Consider the following 18679-nt stretch of genomic DNA (forward strand, 5'->3'; position numbering starts at 1 on the left):
ATATGAAGCATTATTTGAAGTTATTACATAGTCTCATGTGAGATTTTATTCTTAGATTTTAGGTTAAAACTGATAAATATTCTCAACTTACTTACATAGTATAATATTGATATGACTGCATGATGTGAACTCATTGTTGACTACTCTAAGGTGACTTCTGGATATATGGATTGATGTTTGAACAATATGTTTAAAGGTGCTGCCCAATTGATATTTGTCACATATTTTTAGAATTATGCCTTCAATATATTATGACCCACCAAGTATAAAGTATGAAATATTAACAGTTCTCGAGAGGTAGAGCCGACACAATTTGTTAAGAACAACGAACGGATAGGCAGACCGACGGACTGACCTTTGACCTAGGATGCTTACATTATGACACATTCTCTGGTGTTGGTTAATATATATGTTAAGTTGAAAATGTTTGTCAGGTATAAAGTATGAAATAATAACAGCTGTCCTCTCAAAATATAGTGTGGATCAAGTTTGTAAGCGATGGACAGATCAACAGACAGACAGACCTTTGACCTAGGAAGTTGTACATACATCATGACACACCCTCTGGTGTTGGTTAAAATGGATGTCAAGTTTAATATTTGAAATCATAACGGTTCTCAAGATATAGAGCGGACACGATCTTCACCACAGGACACGGGGTTGTCAACTGAAACCAAAGTTTTTTTTACCTTGACCTTTGACCTAGGAAGTTGTACATACATCATGACACGCCCTCTGGTGGTGGTTAAAATGGATGTCAAGTATAAACTTTGAAATCATAACGGTTATCTAGATATGGAGCGGACACGATCTTCACCACAGGACACAGGGTTGTCAACTGAAACCAAAGGTTTTTTTTACCTTGACCTTTGACCTAGGAAGTTGTACATACATCATGATACGCCCTCTGGTGGTGGTTAATAAACATGTAAAGTATAAAGTATGATATCATAATTGTTCTCTAGATATGGAGCGGACACAAAGTTAAAGTGTTACGGACGGACGGACGGAAGGACGGACAGACTGATCACTATAGGCTTTATATTTAGACCATCAACATATAATATCAACCTATAAAGGTTGAAATACGCGTGAAGATTAAGAAAAAGCTTACTTTGAATAATATACAGTATAGAATAGACTGCTGCGACCCGTCAGACCCTTTGGCTAATTACAGAAAATTTGTAATTTTGACATTTGTTTTTTTGTGCAGACCATTGGAAGAAGCTATAGGTTCTTAATACTCTTGATCACTTTGATACGACATTAGTCTAAATACTACGTAATAGTTATCCCATGAGGATGCGGTGTGTCAGTGTCAGATCACCCCGATGGCCGGAGGACAGAGGGTGATCTGACACTGACACACCAAGTCCGAATGGGGTAACTGTTTTACATCCCAGCTGTTTTAAATTAGACGAAAAGCATTTACATATCATAAAATTTAATTAAGAAAGCCACACAGCCATTATAACATCTTACTTTATTATACAAAAACATTTATATTTCTTAATTTTTCGTTTTTTTTTTTAAATTGTACATTTTTCAATCTATGTCTTGTTGTAAATTTCCCCCTGTGACATACTCTTCAATATGTTGAAGGCGGTCACGATATGGTAGAATAGAATATAATATATACTTTATATATAACTATATAGTATTTACGCTGAACGGGTCGTTGTCGACCTGGGTACTCCATCAACGTACCCTGGGTACTTTTACTTTCAATGATGGTACCCTGGGTACCGTGTTTTGGATGAATGGTACCAATAGGGTACGTTTCCGTCGATAATCGTACCCAGCTTCGTACCGATTTGAGTCTTGAAATTTATAGCGAGATTTCTTAGGAGTTCCGAATAGTCGGATGTTGGTTAGCCCGTGGGTTGATTTTTAATTATATTCTACACTTGTAAACAACAAATGGACGATGGATTTGATTCGGGGTTACAATGATTCAGAAACAGAATCAGATGAGAACGAACATGATCCATTTTCTCCCTTTTCAGCTTTCACATATTTTGTTTTAACTTCTCTTCCTTTCCGGATAATATTGGCCAAGTTGAAAGTTTCAATAGAATCCAAATACTCCTTAAGATTTTCTTGTTTAATTTTCCGCGCCATTTTGCATCATCAACAACATCAGCAACATCCAGAGATGTTCCGATAGCAATCACGTGGTTTTAAGACGAGAGTAGGGTACGTTTAATACTCCGCGGTACCATGACGAATTTTATTTCAAACGAGGGTACGTGTATGACAAAACACGGTACCCAGGGTACCATCATTGAAAGTAAAAGTACCCAGGGTACGTTGATGGAGTACCCAGGTCGACAACGACCCGTTCAGCAGTATTTACCCTTTTTCGATCCCCGAACACGATGTTTAAATATGAAACTATGTCAACTCGCCAGTCTGACAACTCGCCTTATTTGTGAAAAGGGTTTAAATTCCACTGAATAAAGATTTGCATACTCGCCCCATTTTTGAAAATATCGTGCATCTAATTATATAACTGAGAGTTAGTATCCAGTGTTTCAGGTTTTCTGGTGAAGAGTTTTGTGTCGTGGTTTGATATGCTAATTGTCTTGAATTCGAATCCCAGTATAGACAATGTTTTTATACCCCCGCTTTAAAAAAGGAGGGGTATACTGTTTTACCTCTGTCTGTCCTTCCGTCAGTCCGTCCGTCCCATGAATATTTTTCGTCGCATTTTTCTCAGGAACTACAATACAAGGATTTCTGAAATTTGGTTTCAGGATTTATCTAAGTCAGCTATACTGTGACAGTGTGTGATGCGTTTTTGGAGTCATCACTCGACAACTTCCTGCTTACCGAACACTTGGATATTTTTACACTATTAATATTATCCACTTGCGGCGGTGGTATCATCAGTGAGCAGTAGCTCGCAGTTTCACTTGTTTTTTCTACATACATTTTGAAAGTGTGTATTTCTCAATAAATATTTCTAAGTTTTATTGTCGATTAGGCAATCCCGCCAAAATGTTACAAAACAAAGTAAAGCATGCAAAACAAAGAAACGGAAGCTGGGGTGATCTGGTATGGACCATCCAGCTCAGATCACTCCTGGTAGAACAAAGGAGCAGGGATGTTAATATAAAGATGGTCGATAAGATAATTTTTTTACCAAAGTACACGTATGATAAGTGACCTACCACGATATATATGGTCTAAATATGCTCTAATCCCATATGGAATTTACTGACCCCATATATCGTACAATTATAGATCACATAAATATATGTCACTAAGTTACCAATAATATGCCTCTGTTTATAAATAAGCATCGTATTATTCTCTATCGTTGAATTTTTAATTTTTCGCCTTTTCTTTTTAATTATTTATAAACACTCAGTCTATAATTATTCTCTATACGTAACTTCTGTTTTTGATATATCAACATTATTCGAGATGGCTTGTAAAACTAAGATTTATTGGCAGTATTGACCACAGCTTTTTATTATTAACACAAATTTAAATATGTACACATATAGATTCAACGATATAAATTGTTCAACTAGATAGATTCATAGATGTATAGATTCATAGATGTATAGATCATTTTTTGGTTACCTCTGGCAACCTACAGATACTAGATAGATATATATAGATAGATAGATGTATGATCCTGGGATACAGCGATCAACTAACTTAGCTGTTGGATCCTGGGATACAGCGATCCACAAAATGTACTTTTAATGTCACTAAAATATAGACAACTGTAACTGTAGTTTATCACACGCAGCGAAGTTGCCAACACATTTTTCACTTTTTAACGATCAAATGTTTCTATACAACCAACATCTAACTGACTACTGCAATTTTTGACATCACATGGCAAATCATCAATGGAGGAGAATTTTTCATACTGGAACTCTAACTACTCGTATATACATGTACCTGAAAATAAAAAGAACAAAAGAGCAGTACCCAAACAAAACTACATGATTTAACTATATATGGTGGAGGGAGGGTGGGTATTTTCAAAATACTTCTCTCTGTATTGTAATTACACGTTTGTTCACTTGCAGCTCAAAGTTGAAAAGAACGCTAACGTCAAATTGACGTCACCACTATACAGCTTATCGACTATATATGCATTTATAAAGGAAAGCACTGCAACGGACGATATTAAAACTTTCCACTAGAATAACCGAATTTATGTATATTACATAAATTCTATTATTCGAGATGGCTTGTAAAACTAAGATTTATTGGCAGTATTGACCACAGCTTTTTATTATTAACACAAATTTAAATATGTACACATATAGATTCAACGATATAAATTGTTCAACTAGATAGATTCATAGATGTATAGATTCATAGATGTATAGATCATTTTTTGGTTACCTCTGGCAACCTACAGATACTAGATAGATATATATAGATAGATAGATGTATGATCCTGGGATACAGCGATCAACTAACTTAGCTGTTGGATCCTGGGATACAGCGATCCACAAAATGTACTTTTAATGTCACTAAAATATAGACAACTGTAACTGTAGTTTATCACACGCAGCGAAGTTGCCAAATTGATTAGGTACGGTATAGTCAAACTCAACCGTACCGGATCAACCGCCACTAAAGTGGGGATGAAGCTGCGATAGGACTGTGGCCAATACTGTTTTAAAATTATTTAAGATATACACATACTAGTACCAAATGTATCTGGATATGTATAAGAACCAGAACAAATAAACATTTCAAGCGCACCTTGCAAATTATTTAGAAATATGTCATTTCCTAGATCAGTCAAATGAACACCATCTTCCTTTAAAAAAGTACTATTAGGAAGAATATCTGGATACTTTATATAATGTCCCCCATTCTTTAACACGAATGAAGCAATGGCACTATTTATTCTTATTCTGCATGCCATCATGCTATCCTGACTTTTTGAATGACGCCAATTTGTTCTGGGTAAAATCTGAGACCATACAATCGAACTATTCGGTAGATAACTTTGTACCTTCTCCAAGGTGGCCTTGATTTCATTCCTTAAAAATCCTAATTTTGTCTTCCCCAAATCATTTCCAGCAATATGAAGGACAAGATATTTCGGCGCTTTTTCATATTTCATCAGTCTTTTTATTGTCGATTCCAAATCTTTTAAACCCATGCCACCATACCCTTGCCACCAAATTTTGACTCCTATTCTATGGAGACCTAAATTTACACCACCTGTTCTACTTCTTGCGTGTACAAATGCATTTCTTATCAAAGATGAGCCTACTATCCATACTGACACTTCTTGGCCTACAATTTAATACATGTATGTATTGACATGAAATATACTAAATTGACCATCAAATTCAACGAAATTTATTCAAAATTGTGGTATTCGTATATAACTTTTGAAAGTATCAGAACTCCAACGACCCATTACTTTAATTTGCTCGTCAGAAAAACCAAGCATAGTTGCTGAAGTAGCACTACCGATTCTAAATGAGTGCGTCCCATACTTTGATTGATCAAAACCAATATACCCCAGGGCTTGTTTTAGAATTCCTGAAAACTGATATCGAGTCATTGGAGAGCCATTAAAGTGGCAATATAATTGACCACTAATTCGAGGTCGAATCTTTAAATATTCTTGCAGTAATTTTACCGGACAAATTCCAACATCTGATTGTCGGGCCACAAAAATTGAAGTCCCTCGACCTAGCTGGTCTGTTTTTGAAGACGCCAAGTATATTTTTATATTATGATTAGTAACCTCCACATTTTCAATTTTAATGGCATGATTAGACCCTTCCCTGTCACATGCAGTTGTCATTTCACCAACTCGCAGAAATGCAATAAATCCCATTGAAAAAGCACTAGAAAATAAGACAGCTTCATATCTGGAGCTACAAAATGCGGGCAAAATTTTTATAATATTTTTTAACAGATCTATAGTAATAGGTAATCTACTGTCAGGTCTCTTTAACTTTGACCTTGCCATTCCATCAATCATTTTCCTTACAACAAATAATTGAGACATATCTTCGTAATTATTAATCTTATTATAAAAACTGATGGCTGAAATATAACATTTCACCGTAGATGGAGCCATGTCCAAGCAAGACATGTATGCAATGAACTGAGTAATGTGGTTCAATGGTATTGGAAAACTATGATCTAAATCAAAACTATCCCTAAATTTAGCCAAAGCATTTAAAGCTCGTTGATAAGCTTGAATTGTATTAGGAGCAAGCGAACAATTAATTAATCTGTTTGTTTCAAACTCAATATCAAATCTCTGAACTCTTCTGGGTTGTTTTCTGGAACCGACTCGGCCCCGGGTGCTAGTTCCCGGAATCTCTTCAACTGAAAACGAGAAATCGAGTCTGCAATTTCATTTTTACAACCATCAATATGTTGTGCTTTAAACTGAATATTGTGCTGCATTGTAAAAAGAACAAGGGGGCGAATAAATGCCATCACACGCTTCGACTTGGCAGTTCTTTTATTGATAATGCTAACTAATGCCATATTGTCAATTCGAAATAAAATCTTTCGATTTTGGAAATTTGAAGCCCATATAAACATAGCTAAAACAATTGGAACTAACTCTAAAAAAGTAATGTCCCTCATGATTGGCATATTTGACCATGCTTCCGGCCATTTATATTGTGCCCATTTACCATCAAAATATGCACCACAACCTAAATCAGAGTTACCACAGCTGTCAGTGTACAAATGCAACGTTTCATTTGTTATCCAAGTGTTTTCTGATAGATAACAATCTCCGTTAAAATGTTCCAGAAAAATCAGCCAAATTTTTGCATCTTCTCTGAGATCATTATTTATTCTAATTGAATAAAAAGGCTTTTTATTTTTTATAGACCCTATGACATCATAAAACCTGCGAAGGAAAGCCCTAGACGAAGTAATCGCCCTTGAACAGAAAGCCATCAAACCCACTACTGATTCTAAGTCCTTGTGTGTAATCTTTTTATTCAACAAAATCGGTTCAAGTAAAGACTTTAGCTTTAACAATTTGTCTTGTGGTATTCTGACAACCATTTCAACAGTGTCAATGACCAATCCTAAAAATTTCAAAGATGTTACAGGTCCAACTGATTTTTCCGAAGCAATCGGAACACCTAGTTCCTCACAAATATCTGAAAAAATGTCTAGCATCATTTGACATACCGGTGTATCCTCAGGGCCTCCAAATAAAAAATCATCCAAATAATGCACAAGTGATTTCACTCCACTCCGTTCAACTACTAACCAGTGTAAAAAGGTCGAAAACTTATTGAATAAATTACATGAAATTGAACATCCCATAGCCATACTTTTATTTACAAAGAACTTTTCATCAAAATAAATCCCTAACAATTCAAAATCTGATGGGTGCACTGGCAGCAAACGAAAAGCGGACTTTATGTCCCGTACCCCAATCAATGCAGACTTTCCGAGTGAGCTGACCATTTGTATAACTTCATCAAAAGATGCATATTGAACGGAACATTCATCGCGATCAATAAAATCGTTGACCCCGGAACCTTCCGGATATGATAAATGAGATATTAACCTCCAACCTTTCTCTTTTGGTACTAGACCGATAGGAGAAGTCCTAAGAGTAGAAATCGGCTTTTCTAAAAAAGGACCAGCCATCCTACCCGCTTTTACCTCCTGATCTAACTTATCCAACGTTTCAACTTTATGACAATTTGCCGACTGTAAATTTTTGGAAATAAAAGAAATTCTCGGACCTGAATATTTCAAACGAAAACCACATAAAAATCCTTCATATAATTCTTTTGCTACACCTGCATGCGGATATGCCCTCAGCATATTTTTCAAAACACCAATCTTAATAGGGGTTCTACCAAGTCGCCATAGTTCTGATATTTGGTCTAGATCTTGCTTGTGTGAACTGTGTGGCATTTCTTGGGGAAAATCTGACTCTTGACTCGGCGCTCCTTGGGCGAAATTGAAACTGGGGCCCTGCTCTATACTGAGCCCCGGGTGCCCGAAACTGAAACTGAGAGCCTGTGTTATATTGTGTATTACCAACATGTGGTCTCACATTTCCCAGTTGTCTTTGACAGTTTATAATTGGATGTGAACCATTACACCTTAAACACAAATGGCTATAAAAGCAAGGTGTTTTCCAACAGCTTCCCTCATAGTTATAACTATAGCATTTGTTCCCATGACCACTACTGTCTTGAATATTACTATTAGATACATTTAAGGACACATTTGAGATAGTATTCACTGGTTGCATATATAACAACCAAAGCTCATTGTCTATATTACTCCATAAACTGGATGGTTCATGAGCTTTTCTTAGTCTATATTGCTCATCGTAATTTTTCCAACCCATACCTTGGTTTCTTTGAGCCCCAAGGCGTATTGTGTGCATGTATTTTAACAATTCCTTAAATCGGTTTACGTGCACAGCACAATAAATATAAATAAAAATGATGAAAGCATCTGTCCACTTTTCAATATTTGTAATTTTTGATTGTTGAGAAATGGGTTGTAAAATGAATTCCCCTTGAGCCCATGTCAACTTTTGTTTGTCAGAACCCGTGTTGACTGAATTATTTAATAGACAAGCTAAATCTATGAATTCCCCTTTCAATATTTTTTCTTTAATTGACTGTGTTACATTTATGCCTAGGTTCTCATGAACACTTTCAATTCTATTGGGAATTTGTACATAATCATTATTGGTCACATTACCTGTTTGTGACACAAACTGTGTGTTATCAACAGTTGGCTGGGGGTCTATTGCTGGTCTTGGTTGCCATGATAACATGTCCGGAATGTGGACGGAGTTGTCCTGATTGCTGGAAAATGTTGGCATCAACATTCTTGTCGTTGATAATGTTGCAGTTGTTGGTATGGCAGCGCCGTCATGTCCAGAAGTAGTATAGATAGCCTCAGGCCTTGTAACCGTCATAGATGATTGTACTGACGCCCGTGACGAAACTCCCTTCGACACCACCGGGGTCCTTCTTACTCCAGCTCTCGCTGATGCTGTACGCTTCCTGGTACCTCTTCTCAACATACTGAAACTCACAATTATATTTATTTATTAATTTATTTTTATTAATTTTATTTATTTACTTATTTCAAATTTATTCGTTTGTTTGTGTGTGTAACAAAAAGTCTTTAATCAATGACAATATATCTTAAAGCTGTAGCCGTTCAAACGATGTATTATCGTTTTTGTTGAATTGATAGTATGTCGTGTTCTACGAAATAATTACTTCCGCAGCAGAATCACTGGGTGAAATATTCACCAAATATAAAGTCACCACAAAAATATCATTTCTTTAACTTAAGTCGTATTGTGATTAAATATTTTTTCTTTATTTCATATTCGGCACCACGTGGCGGCCACGCCGTTTCGAAATTCAACAATTTCTAACTATTTTACAATTTTTTAATTAAAACAATTTTTTGTATTATCCATTATATCTCTTTGCCTATTATACATATATAAAATACCAACTTTAATATCCACTATAGTAATTCAACTTGATATTTTCAAAATACTTCTCTCTGTATTGTAATTACACGTTTGTTCACTTGCAGCTCAAAGTTGAAAAGAACGCTAACGTCAAATTGACGTCACCACTATACAGCTTATCGACTATATATGCATTTATAAAGGAAAGCACTGCAACGGACGATATTAAAACTTTCCACTAGAATAACCGAATTTATGTATATTACATAAATTCTATTATGTTTAACCCCGCCACATTATTTATGTATGTGCCTGTCCCAAGTCATCTTCGCTAGCCAAGGGTTCGGAGGGGATCGTAACCCTTGGCTAGCGAAGATGGTCCCAAGTCAGGAGCCTGTAATTCAGTGGTTGTCGTTTGTTTATGTGTTACAAATTTGTTTTTCGTTCATTTTTTTTACATAAATAAGGCCGTTAGTTTTCTCGTTTGAATTGTTTTATATTGTCTTATCGGGGCCTTTTATAGCTGACTATGCGGTATGGGGTTTGCTCATTGTTGAAGGCCGTACGGTGACCTATAATTGTTTCTGTTTGTGTCATTTTGGTCTTTTTTTTATTTATAAACTTCACAGATTTATTTACGTTTCTCTGGTTAATCCTTGTTTTTGTATTAACTTGTTTTCTTTTATTTAAATTTAAAACCGTATCATTCTCTTTCAATGATTTTTGTTTCTTTCTCTTTTTGTTTTTCTATTTTTTGTATTTTACCCAATGATGTAAAAAATGTAAACCCCCTCCGTCAGAACCTGTATTACGCTTTCTTTGTTTCCTACTTTTTAAAAATTATCTTTTAAGTGTCCAAATTAAACAGTTATTGAATAGACTTAGAAAAAGCGTCTATTTGTGTTTAAATTTATTCACCTTGGTGATCAAGGTCATTAATTCTTATAGGTATTTAATTTCTTTACAAAAGATTTGTAAGGCCAAACAAGAATTAGGTTTGGACTTGACGGTTACCATAATACATTGCAGTTGACACTTTTCACCACTCTATAAATAAACGAAATCTTTGAATCAACGATAAAAGAAAAATGTCCGTACTTGAAATGAAACGAAATTAAATATTTAAATCGGTTGAATGAGTGTTGGTTGCTTAACGTTCGATTTGAATCGAAGTGAAGATGAAACAAATTAAGGTTTTTCTATAGAAACATAATCATTTCTATTTTACTCTTTAAAAAAATGTAGCGTTCCAAATAGGTGATGATGTTGATGTAAAGTTTACCGTCAAGTGGAAAATATTACACATATAAGAATATATAAACTTAGTAACTGTCAATGTAATGCGACCCTGCTTAATTTGTTCCACACTAACCCGCTGGATTGGATATTCGTTCTATGCAGAAATATATACAACTTCCCCTAAATGCTAGGGCAGTCAAGAAAATTGATACACATTTTCATATTTTGGTTTAACCTAGAGAATGGGCATTACACTCACGACAATTTTCATCGAATTGTTTTCTTATTTAAATTTTGAAAACGTTTCTATATATGCATTTATATTTATCACAGGTGCTTAATTGGTGAACTTTCTGTTTTTGTAACATATTTATTTTTTTATATGTATACTTTATATTTACCACTACTGTGCATGTCTCATCTAGTTTCGAGTGATTTTAAAAACTCAAATGTTACTTAGTGCGGATAGTAAAAAAAACATTCTGAGTTCTTAAAATAACTGGAAACTAGGTGAGACATGCGCAGAAATGATAGATATGTAGTACAAATATATAAAATTGAATATTTTAATCAGCCTCCTCAAAAAAATAAAAATAATGTATCATATACCCTAGAAATTCGTTGACACCTGTACAAGATGCAACAATAATTGCCTTTTTTAAATTATGTAAACGCTTATATAACAATCCAATCAGTTTATCATACTGTAAATTATGAATCACACACGTACGTATCACTTCGATGAACTCCTCTGCTGTTCGACAGACAACACAGACAAACTAGAAACAAATACTTCCGAAGTGAATAATCACAATGCTTACTTCGTAACTCATACTAGGAAACCCTTCCCGGTTTGGGGGGATTTATACTTACCCGAAAAGCGTCTATCAGTACTAGTGTAAAATGTTTCTTTTAAAATAAGTATATAAATAAACAGATATAATTAAAGAACTTACCAAATTATATTCCTGCTTCGGTCTGTATTTTAGTTCGTCAACAAACTTTATGGAATTTTGCCAGTTAAAGAATTTCGATTTATTATTGATAATTTAAATAAACAATAACAAAAAGATTACAGTAAAATTCAAATAGAGTTTTAAATCTTCCTAACAACAGATTCTCAATACTATTCTGAGCTAGAATCAAATACCCCCCTTTTCTTACCTTTGTTTACTTGGTAGGCACACACCATTACAACTTCCTGATTTATGAATCTTTTGTAAACACCTACCTTTTGTCCTGTTTGTTGTTATTCCACAAAGACCACAGTTAGTAAACTATTGCCGATAATGAATAGTAAAACACTTTAGGTCAAAAGTAGTACCACTGTGGTCTTTGGGTATCCACACCTACCCCATAGCCCATAAAAGGGTTAGCGGGGTCGCTAATGGTGAGGGCCCAAAAACCGGGAAGTTTCCTGAGCGCAAAAACTCAAGAGAGTTACGAAGTAAGCGTTATTCAACTTTAGTGTTTTTTCACCTTCGAAAGAATTCGCTTCCAGTCAGTCATTTTCACGACCGACCAGAAGGGGAGTTGTCAGAGTTCCGACGAACACAGAGCGATCCGAGGTTTATATACCTGTACCGTCGTCATGATACTAAAAATAAACAAACAATTGTAGGCGTAATCATTTCTCGGGTCATTTCGTGTTAATTGTAGATTCTATTCGGATACCATCTGACTTTACTATGTTCGTAGATCGAATATTTTTGCTGACGTTACATCTTTTATTTCGGAACTTTTCTTCTTACATCTAAAAAAGCTGATACAGTAAAATTATAATGAATTGCACAACAAAAATCAATAACATCTTTCATAGGCCAAACCAATTATTTTATTCGTTTAGCAAAAACGGTTTTGTTAAACTCACAACTACAACAAAGATTATTGTAAATATTGTATAGATTTGTATTGCATATAGTCCCGCTGATCTTAAACGTTAAAGGAACCAATCTCTTATATGGATGAAGAAGATTTCCTGGTGAATTGTTTCAGGAATACTAGTACATCCTAGTTGATTTGTATGCAATACAATCAAACGGACATCAACACCTCGATCAGCATGCTTATGAAATGCAGTGGCGGATCCAGGATTTTTCATAAGAGGGGACCCACTGACTGACCTCAGAGGGGGACCGCTCCAGTCACGCTTCAGTGATTCCCTATATAAGCAACCAATTTTTTCCCAAAAAGGGGGGGGGGGGGCGGCCCCCTGCCCCCACTAATCCGCCCCTATAATGGTATTAATAATGACGTCATGTAACACATTTATATGTATCTGATTGTTCAGATAAAATCTTGAAATCTTAAAAAAAATAGAGCTATTTTGTTACTGAACATAGTTTTCAGTATGAATCTAGTAATTGCATTTTCCCCATGGTTGACGTTCTTCTTGAGTTTGCGGTGATTGGTGAATAAAATGATAAATTATATAACATTAATATATATATTTTATATAGCAAGAAGTTCATCCAGTTCTAAAGCAACAATTTATAGATTTTTCAATCTAATTGAAATATTGATCTCTCATTTCGTTATACTACATATGTACTCAATATTATTATAATATTTTGAATAGATTCAATTTGGTTTTTCTAGAGTTGCACTAAATAGTTAGTGACTATCAACCTACATGTATGCTACAGGTTTACATAAATATTTAATATACATTTGCAAAGTGAGCATTTTCTTTATTTTACAAAATGTAACAGCTATCATTCTTTCTGTTTGTATTTGTATTGCCGGTATCGAAGTTCTTTTTTAAAACGTTAAATTAATAATGTCATATTGCATTCGTTATTTAGAAATTTTGTTGAAACATGCTTCCGGTATCTAGATGCGGACCCAGAAATTCTAAAAGGGGGCCAAGTTAAGCCAGATTTTAGAGTGATATACTTTTAAAATGTCTATAGAGGCATGTATTATACGTATTTGAAACTGCATAAATGGTACTCCACTTTGTCCTTACCAAAATCCGCCTCTGGTACATGAACATCCTAATCTCTTATCTTGGAGAATAATTTCATCAGTCAGCTCAGTATATACAGCCATACAATACATTCTTATAAATTAATATCCCGACACAAAGTGTCTTGAAATATTAAAACAATATTCAAAATTATATAGAAATTAAGGCAAACGTACATAAATTAGAAATCTAAGTTGAAAAATAAACAATTACTATACACTAAATGGCGGAAAATAAATACTCCAAAGTATTTTTCGGCCGGTACAAACGTACCGTGAAAAAAAACATTGTAACCTAGGGCTCCTAAACAAACCACAGATCGAAAATCAATATGTAATTAGGATAACTGCAATATAACATAAGACTAAAATTAGCAGTGATACAATTACTATACTGAGATTAATATTTTATATATTTAATTTAAAATATTTTCACAGATGGCAATTAACAGTGTTTTTTTTTATGTTATGTTATTTTCAGTGAATAATAGAAATAGATATGGATTTGCAAAATAGCTGACCCATTTATTGACCAGTTGATCGATTTGATTCGATATTCACTTACAAGAAGCTACAGTTTGTAGTTATAGATACCAAAATGATAAATTTACATCGTTACAGTTATAGATATTTTGTATCTGAAAGAATTATTTAAAACTATAGAAAACAATTCTGTGCATATTTTTCTTTGTCGAATCTTTGTAAGCTTTAATTATGTGTGCCTTTTTTATAAAATGGTTTAAGAAGGACACAAGCTCATTAATTGTATCATTGTCCTCTAGGGTCCACATTATGGGCGTTGGACTCGTTCGATCGAGGACTCTTGTGGGCCCCGACTGTCAAAGATAATGCACCGGGATATAATGTAAAGGTCACCCAAACTCCCGATACGTCTTCTGTCAATTTCAAAAGAACTCATATAATTACAAATCTGAGTACTGTAGATGATGATTTTAACTATTTACCTACTCGGCTTGAACCATCATGAAATATTTGCCACTGGACGTTAAGCCGTAACCAAAATTATATTAACCTAAAAGCTTCTTAAAGCCGTTAGCCCCAATATTAGGTCCGAGACCACCATTGTCGTCCCTTCATTTTCGTTGTTCGGTGTTCACAAATATAGTCCCTAGTGTTGACAGTGGGTTACTTGCCATTAATTTTTATACCCCTTCAAAATTTATTTCTCCATGTTTAATGCCTCAAATTACAAGTAGGGGGATGAAATTACACTGTAAAAAAATTTGGATCCAGAATTTTAAAGGAAAGTAGTGATTTGGTCAAGCTGAAAAAGGTTGAAAATGAGCACTTCGGAGGCTGTCAAAAGATTTCAAGACGCCCTAAACATAAAATTGTCCATATTTTGAAATAGAGGCGATGAAGTGTTCTATAATTTTGATATAATTTGTCCCAAAAGTAGTACAACACACTGTAAAAGTTTCGTTGAGAAAGCGCAGGTGGGATTTTTTTTAATTTTCATTCATGTTCTAAAAGAAATGCACTACGAATTAATTGTGTTCTCGGACCAACAAAGTGACACCAAAACTGTAAAATTCATTGGATCTGACGATTAAAAATAATTATATAATTACGTTACCAGTCCAATAATATTAACTGTTTGTACGTTTTTGTTGTGCTGCATTTTTTCTTCTTTTATCATAACGCATTATGTTAAATATGTTATTTGTATGCAAAACCAGCAGCATCTGGACTAATTTTGAGGGGTTTTAAACACCTCATCTGAATTCAGCGAAGGGGTCAGAATTTGTTAACCTACCCAAAGTTTGTATTTTTAGTTGAATTGTTACTTGGGGTCGGATCCAATAACGGATTAAGGAGCAGGATACCTGATCACTCTTCATCTTCGTGTGAGTTCGGTACTCTCTATGGAATCGTCCGAGTTGTAACACATGTATCCAACAAGTTTTAGATTGTATAAATAGGATTTACATTATGTATTTTGATTTCTAGAGTGTTTTGTTACATGGTTATTTTTGTCGTTTGATATCTATTCGACTCTTTCTAAATTTATTATAAAAGACAGAAGTACTGTAAATTCAGAAATTATTGCGTGCATTTATTATTGCGATTTTGTCATTTTACACTTTAATGCGATTTTAATTTTTACGATTTTGAGAAAAGTCATGCTTAATTCAGTTAAAATATTACAAAATGCGAGTTTTAATTATTGTGTTTACAACTCCGTCGTATTATTCGCAATAATAAAAACCTCGCAATAATTTCTGAATGTACAGTAAGCATACTAGGACTGTATAATCCCCATTCCAATATATTGTGTATTCCTTTATAAAGCTGAGAGAGGAAAGTAAGAACGTTTCGTTTCGACAATTTAAATAGATTGTATATATAAAAAGAAGATGTGGTATGATTAACAAAAAGACAACTCTCAACAAGAGACAAAAATAAATAGCTATATGTCACCGTACAGCCTTCAACAATAATCAAATGTCCATAAAAATGTAACAAATGTACAACGATTCAAACGAGGAAAATAACGGCCTTATTATTGTACAAGAAAAATATGTAACACAGCAACAAACGACAACTACTGATTTACAGGCTTCTGACTTTAGACAGACACTTACATACAGAATGTGGCGGGGTTAAACAAGTTAGCGGGATCCCATTTTTTTCATAATTTTGAATATTTAGCCACAGGCCTGTGATATGTACGCAGGGTATTATATGTTTCACAACATTTCTTTACATAAAGGATTATTAAATACAAGTTAGGACTGAAAATTGTAAGTGAATGAATAGATGTGTGTGTAGAAGTGAACAATCAAAATCAGTACTAAATGAATGTGCATTCAAATTTTAATGAAAAGACCATCAAAAGGTGTACTTTCTTTTAAATACACAAGGGTTGGAGTGGTTGGTTTTTATTTCTTTCTTTTTTTGTTTTCGGTCATATTTCTCCTTGCTTTGTGTTTTATATTACATCACATTCTCCATTATTTTAAACCCTTTTGGTTCATTTCTCTCTATTCCATATATTTGGCCCATTATTCATTTTTCTTATGAAACGCCATCGGATCGTGTTTTATACTAGTTTTGGACTCTTTATAGACTGTTGTTCGATATGAGCGAAGGCTCCGAGTTGTGGTCCATACTTAGACTTAATAAGTGCAATTGTGTTTTTTTTTTAAACATTGTGACTTCATGGGGAGTTGTATCATTGACACTCTGTCTCATATATACTACACCTTCTTATTTCATTGAACTGTAAATACACTTGAACTGAAGAAAGTATTTTTGTGAATTTTATTAACATACATTTAACTTTTATCACCTAAACATGTATATTTTTATATTTTAGGAGTTATTTTCAGATTATCAGAAAAATGTTTGCTTTAACTGGATATCAAACTGCTCAGATTAAAATGGGTATATTGTAAAATATGATCAGGTGCACAGGCACTTATCTCAGATCATCGGTCGTCCCACTGTCTATCTATCACTCTGTTCAGCTCTTAATATTATTCCGTATCATGTCTTTGTGACGTCAAATACGTTGACCCGGCCTTAATAACTTTGACCCGGATATATCAGCGACGTCACAATGTTTGAACCGACGTTAATAACTTTGACCCGAACTTATCAAGTCATCTTTTGTGTGCTGGTGAAACAAAGAAAACACTTCTGAAACACGCAAATATAGCCCGATAAATCGATTATCAGATTATCTGCATATTGATATTGTAAAATATCAGCTGCTCGACATAATATGAAGGCTTTTTGATCTCGTTCGCTACGCTCACTCGACAAAAAACTTCATATTATGTCTCTCAGCTGATATTTTACGATATCAACATGCAGATAACCTGATAAAAGGTACATATTTTACCTATATACATGTAACTGAATATATTTTTTTCTGTGACTAGTGCCTGTGATCAAGGGTTATAATACTTGGAAATTGGGGTGCTCAAAAATGGGATCTCAAGAAAGAGTGGCTTCTTGGAGTTTAGTATCTGGAGAAATCCTGAGTCCTCAAGGAAAATAACTAAAAATGAAGGATTTATAATTGATAACATCAAAAACTGCGTGTACATGTACATGTAAATGCGTGCAATTGGTCTGACAGAAAGTATAGAAAAAAAATATTTATATAATTTTTCTATATATGAAGATAGAACCTGTTGGGTTTATGCCAATGAGACAGGAACCAGTCATAAATAACTTTAAGCCATATAGAGGCCTAAAATCATCCCTAATGGACACCAGTCTATAGAATAAGTCGGTCATGTTTTTAATACCACTGTTCATAAATATGGCACAGTTGGCTCATCCTTGAAACAAAAGAACAACACCATTCTACAGAGACGAAGTTTTTTATAAATAGAATTTGGTGTTAAAAATATCAGCCTAGACCGGACAAGGAAACACAATTAAATTGAGTTATCTTTCTTTGTACTGGTTATCTGTTCCTCTATTTTTTTCAACATATGTTATGTTTAAATATTGTAAAAATTGGTCTTCAATGTATTTTTCACAACTAAATAGTCATATTAAAGTAAACCTACGATTTGGTTCTAAAGTTTATTTGCAAGTTAAAACAAATTTGATCAAAGGATAATACCCCAAAAAATGTGGTATGATTACCAGACAGGTTATCACCAGGGTTCAAATAAGTGGATTTAGCCAAGTAAAGGTCACAGTTTGGCCTTCAACAATGAGAAAACTTCTTACATGGTATAGTATGTTATAAAAAGTATGAATGTACATTATATAGACCTTAACTGAAGTTTTTAGACCTATGAATTTCTTATCAAAAGGGTTAAAGATTTAAATTAAAACCTATACACAACATTTTTGGTGGTTTAAGTTTACCCCAGCCTAAATTTAATCATGCTAGAAACGAAAATAGTGGACCAAGATTTCTGACGTAACGAAACAAATGATACATAATTACACGATAAAATTAATTAATTCATAATAAAACGTGCAAAATAATTAAAACCCCGTATTTCTATGTTAACTTAAAAAAAAATACAACTAAATGTCAATTTA

The 18679-nt window shown here is 34.1% G+C and overlaps 1 protein-coding gene across 2 annotated transcripts; it reads right to left on the reverse strand.

Moving 5' to 3' along the window:
• Nucleotides 1-3436: 3436 nt before the first annotated feature.
• On the reverse strand, nt 3437-9713 carry LOC134724493 (uncharacterized). 2 transcript variants are annotated; one of them, XM_063587543.1, is made up of 2 exons: nt 9482-9713; nt 3437-9035 (listed from the first exon to the last, which is right to left on the reverse strand). In XM_063587543.1, the coding sequence occupies exon 2, from the start codon at nt 9032-9034 to the stop codon at nt 7841-7843; it is 1194 nt and encodes a 397-aa protein (XP_063443613.1). In that variant the 5' UTR covers nt 9035; nt 9482-9713; the 3' UTR covers nt 3437-7840. The 2 variants fall into 2 exon arrangements, with proteins under 2 accessions (XP_063443613.1, XP_063443614.1); XM_063587544.1 differs by having other exon boundaries at nt 3437-5280; nt 8707-9713.
• Between the last annotated feature and the right edge of the window lie 8966 nt (nt 9714-18679).

This window comes from Mytilus trossulus, chromosome 7 (assembly GCF_036588685.1).
Source record: "Mytilus trossulus isolate FHL-02 chromosome 7, PNRI_Mtr1.1.1.hap1, whole genome shotgun sequence".
In the NCBI taxonomy this organism is placed as follows: domain Eukaryota; kingdom Metazoa; phylum Mollusca; class Bivalvia; order Mytilida; family Mytilidae; genus Mytilus; species Mytilus trossulus.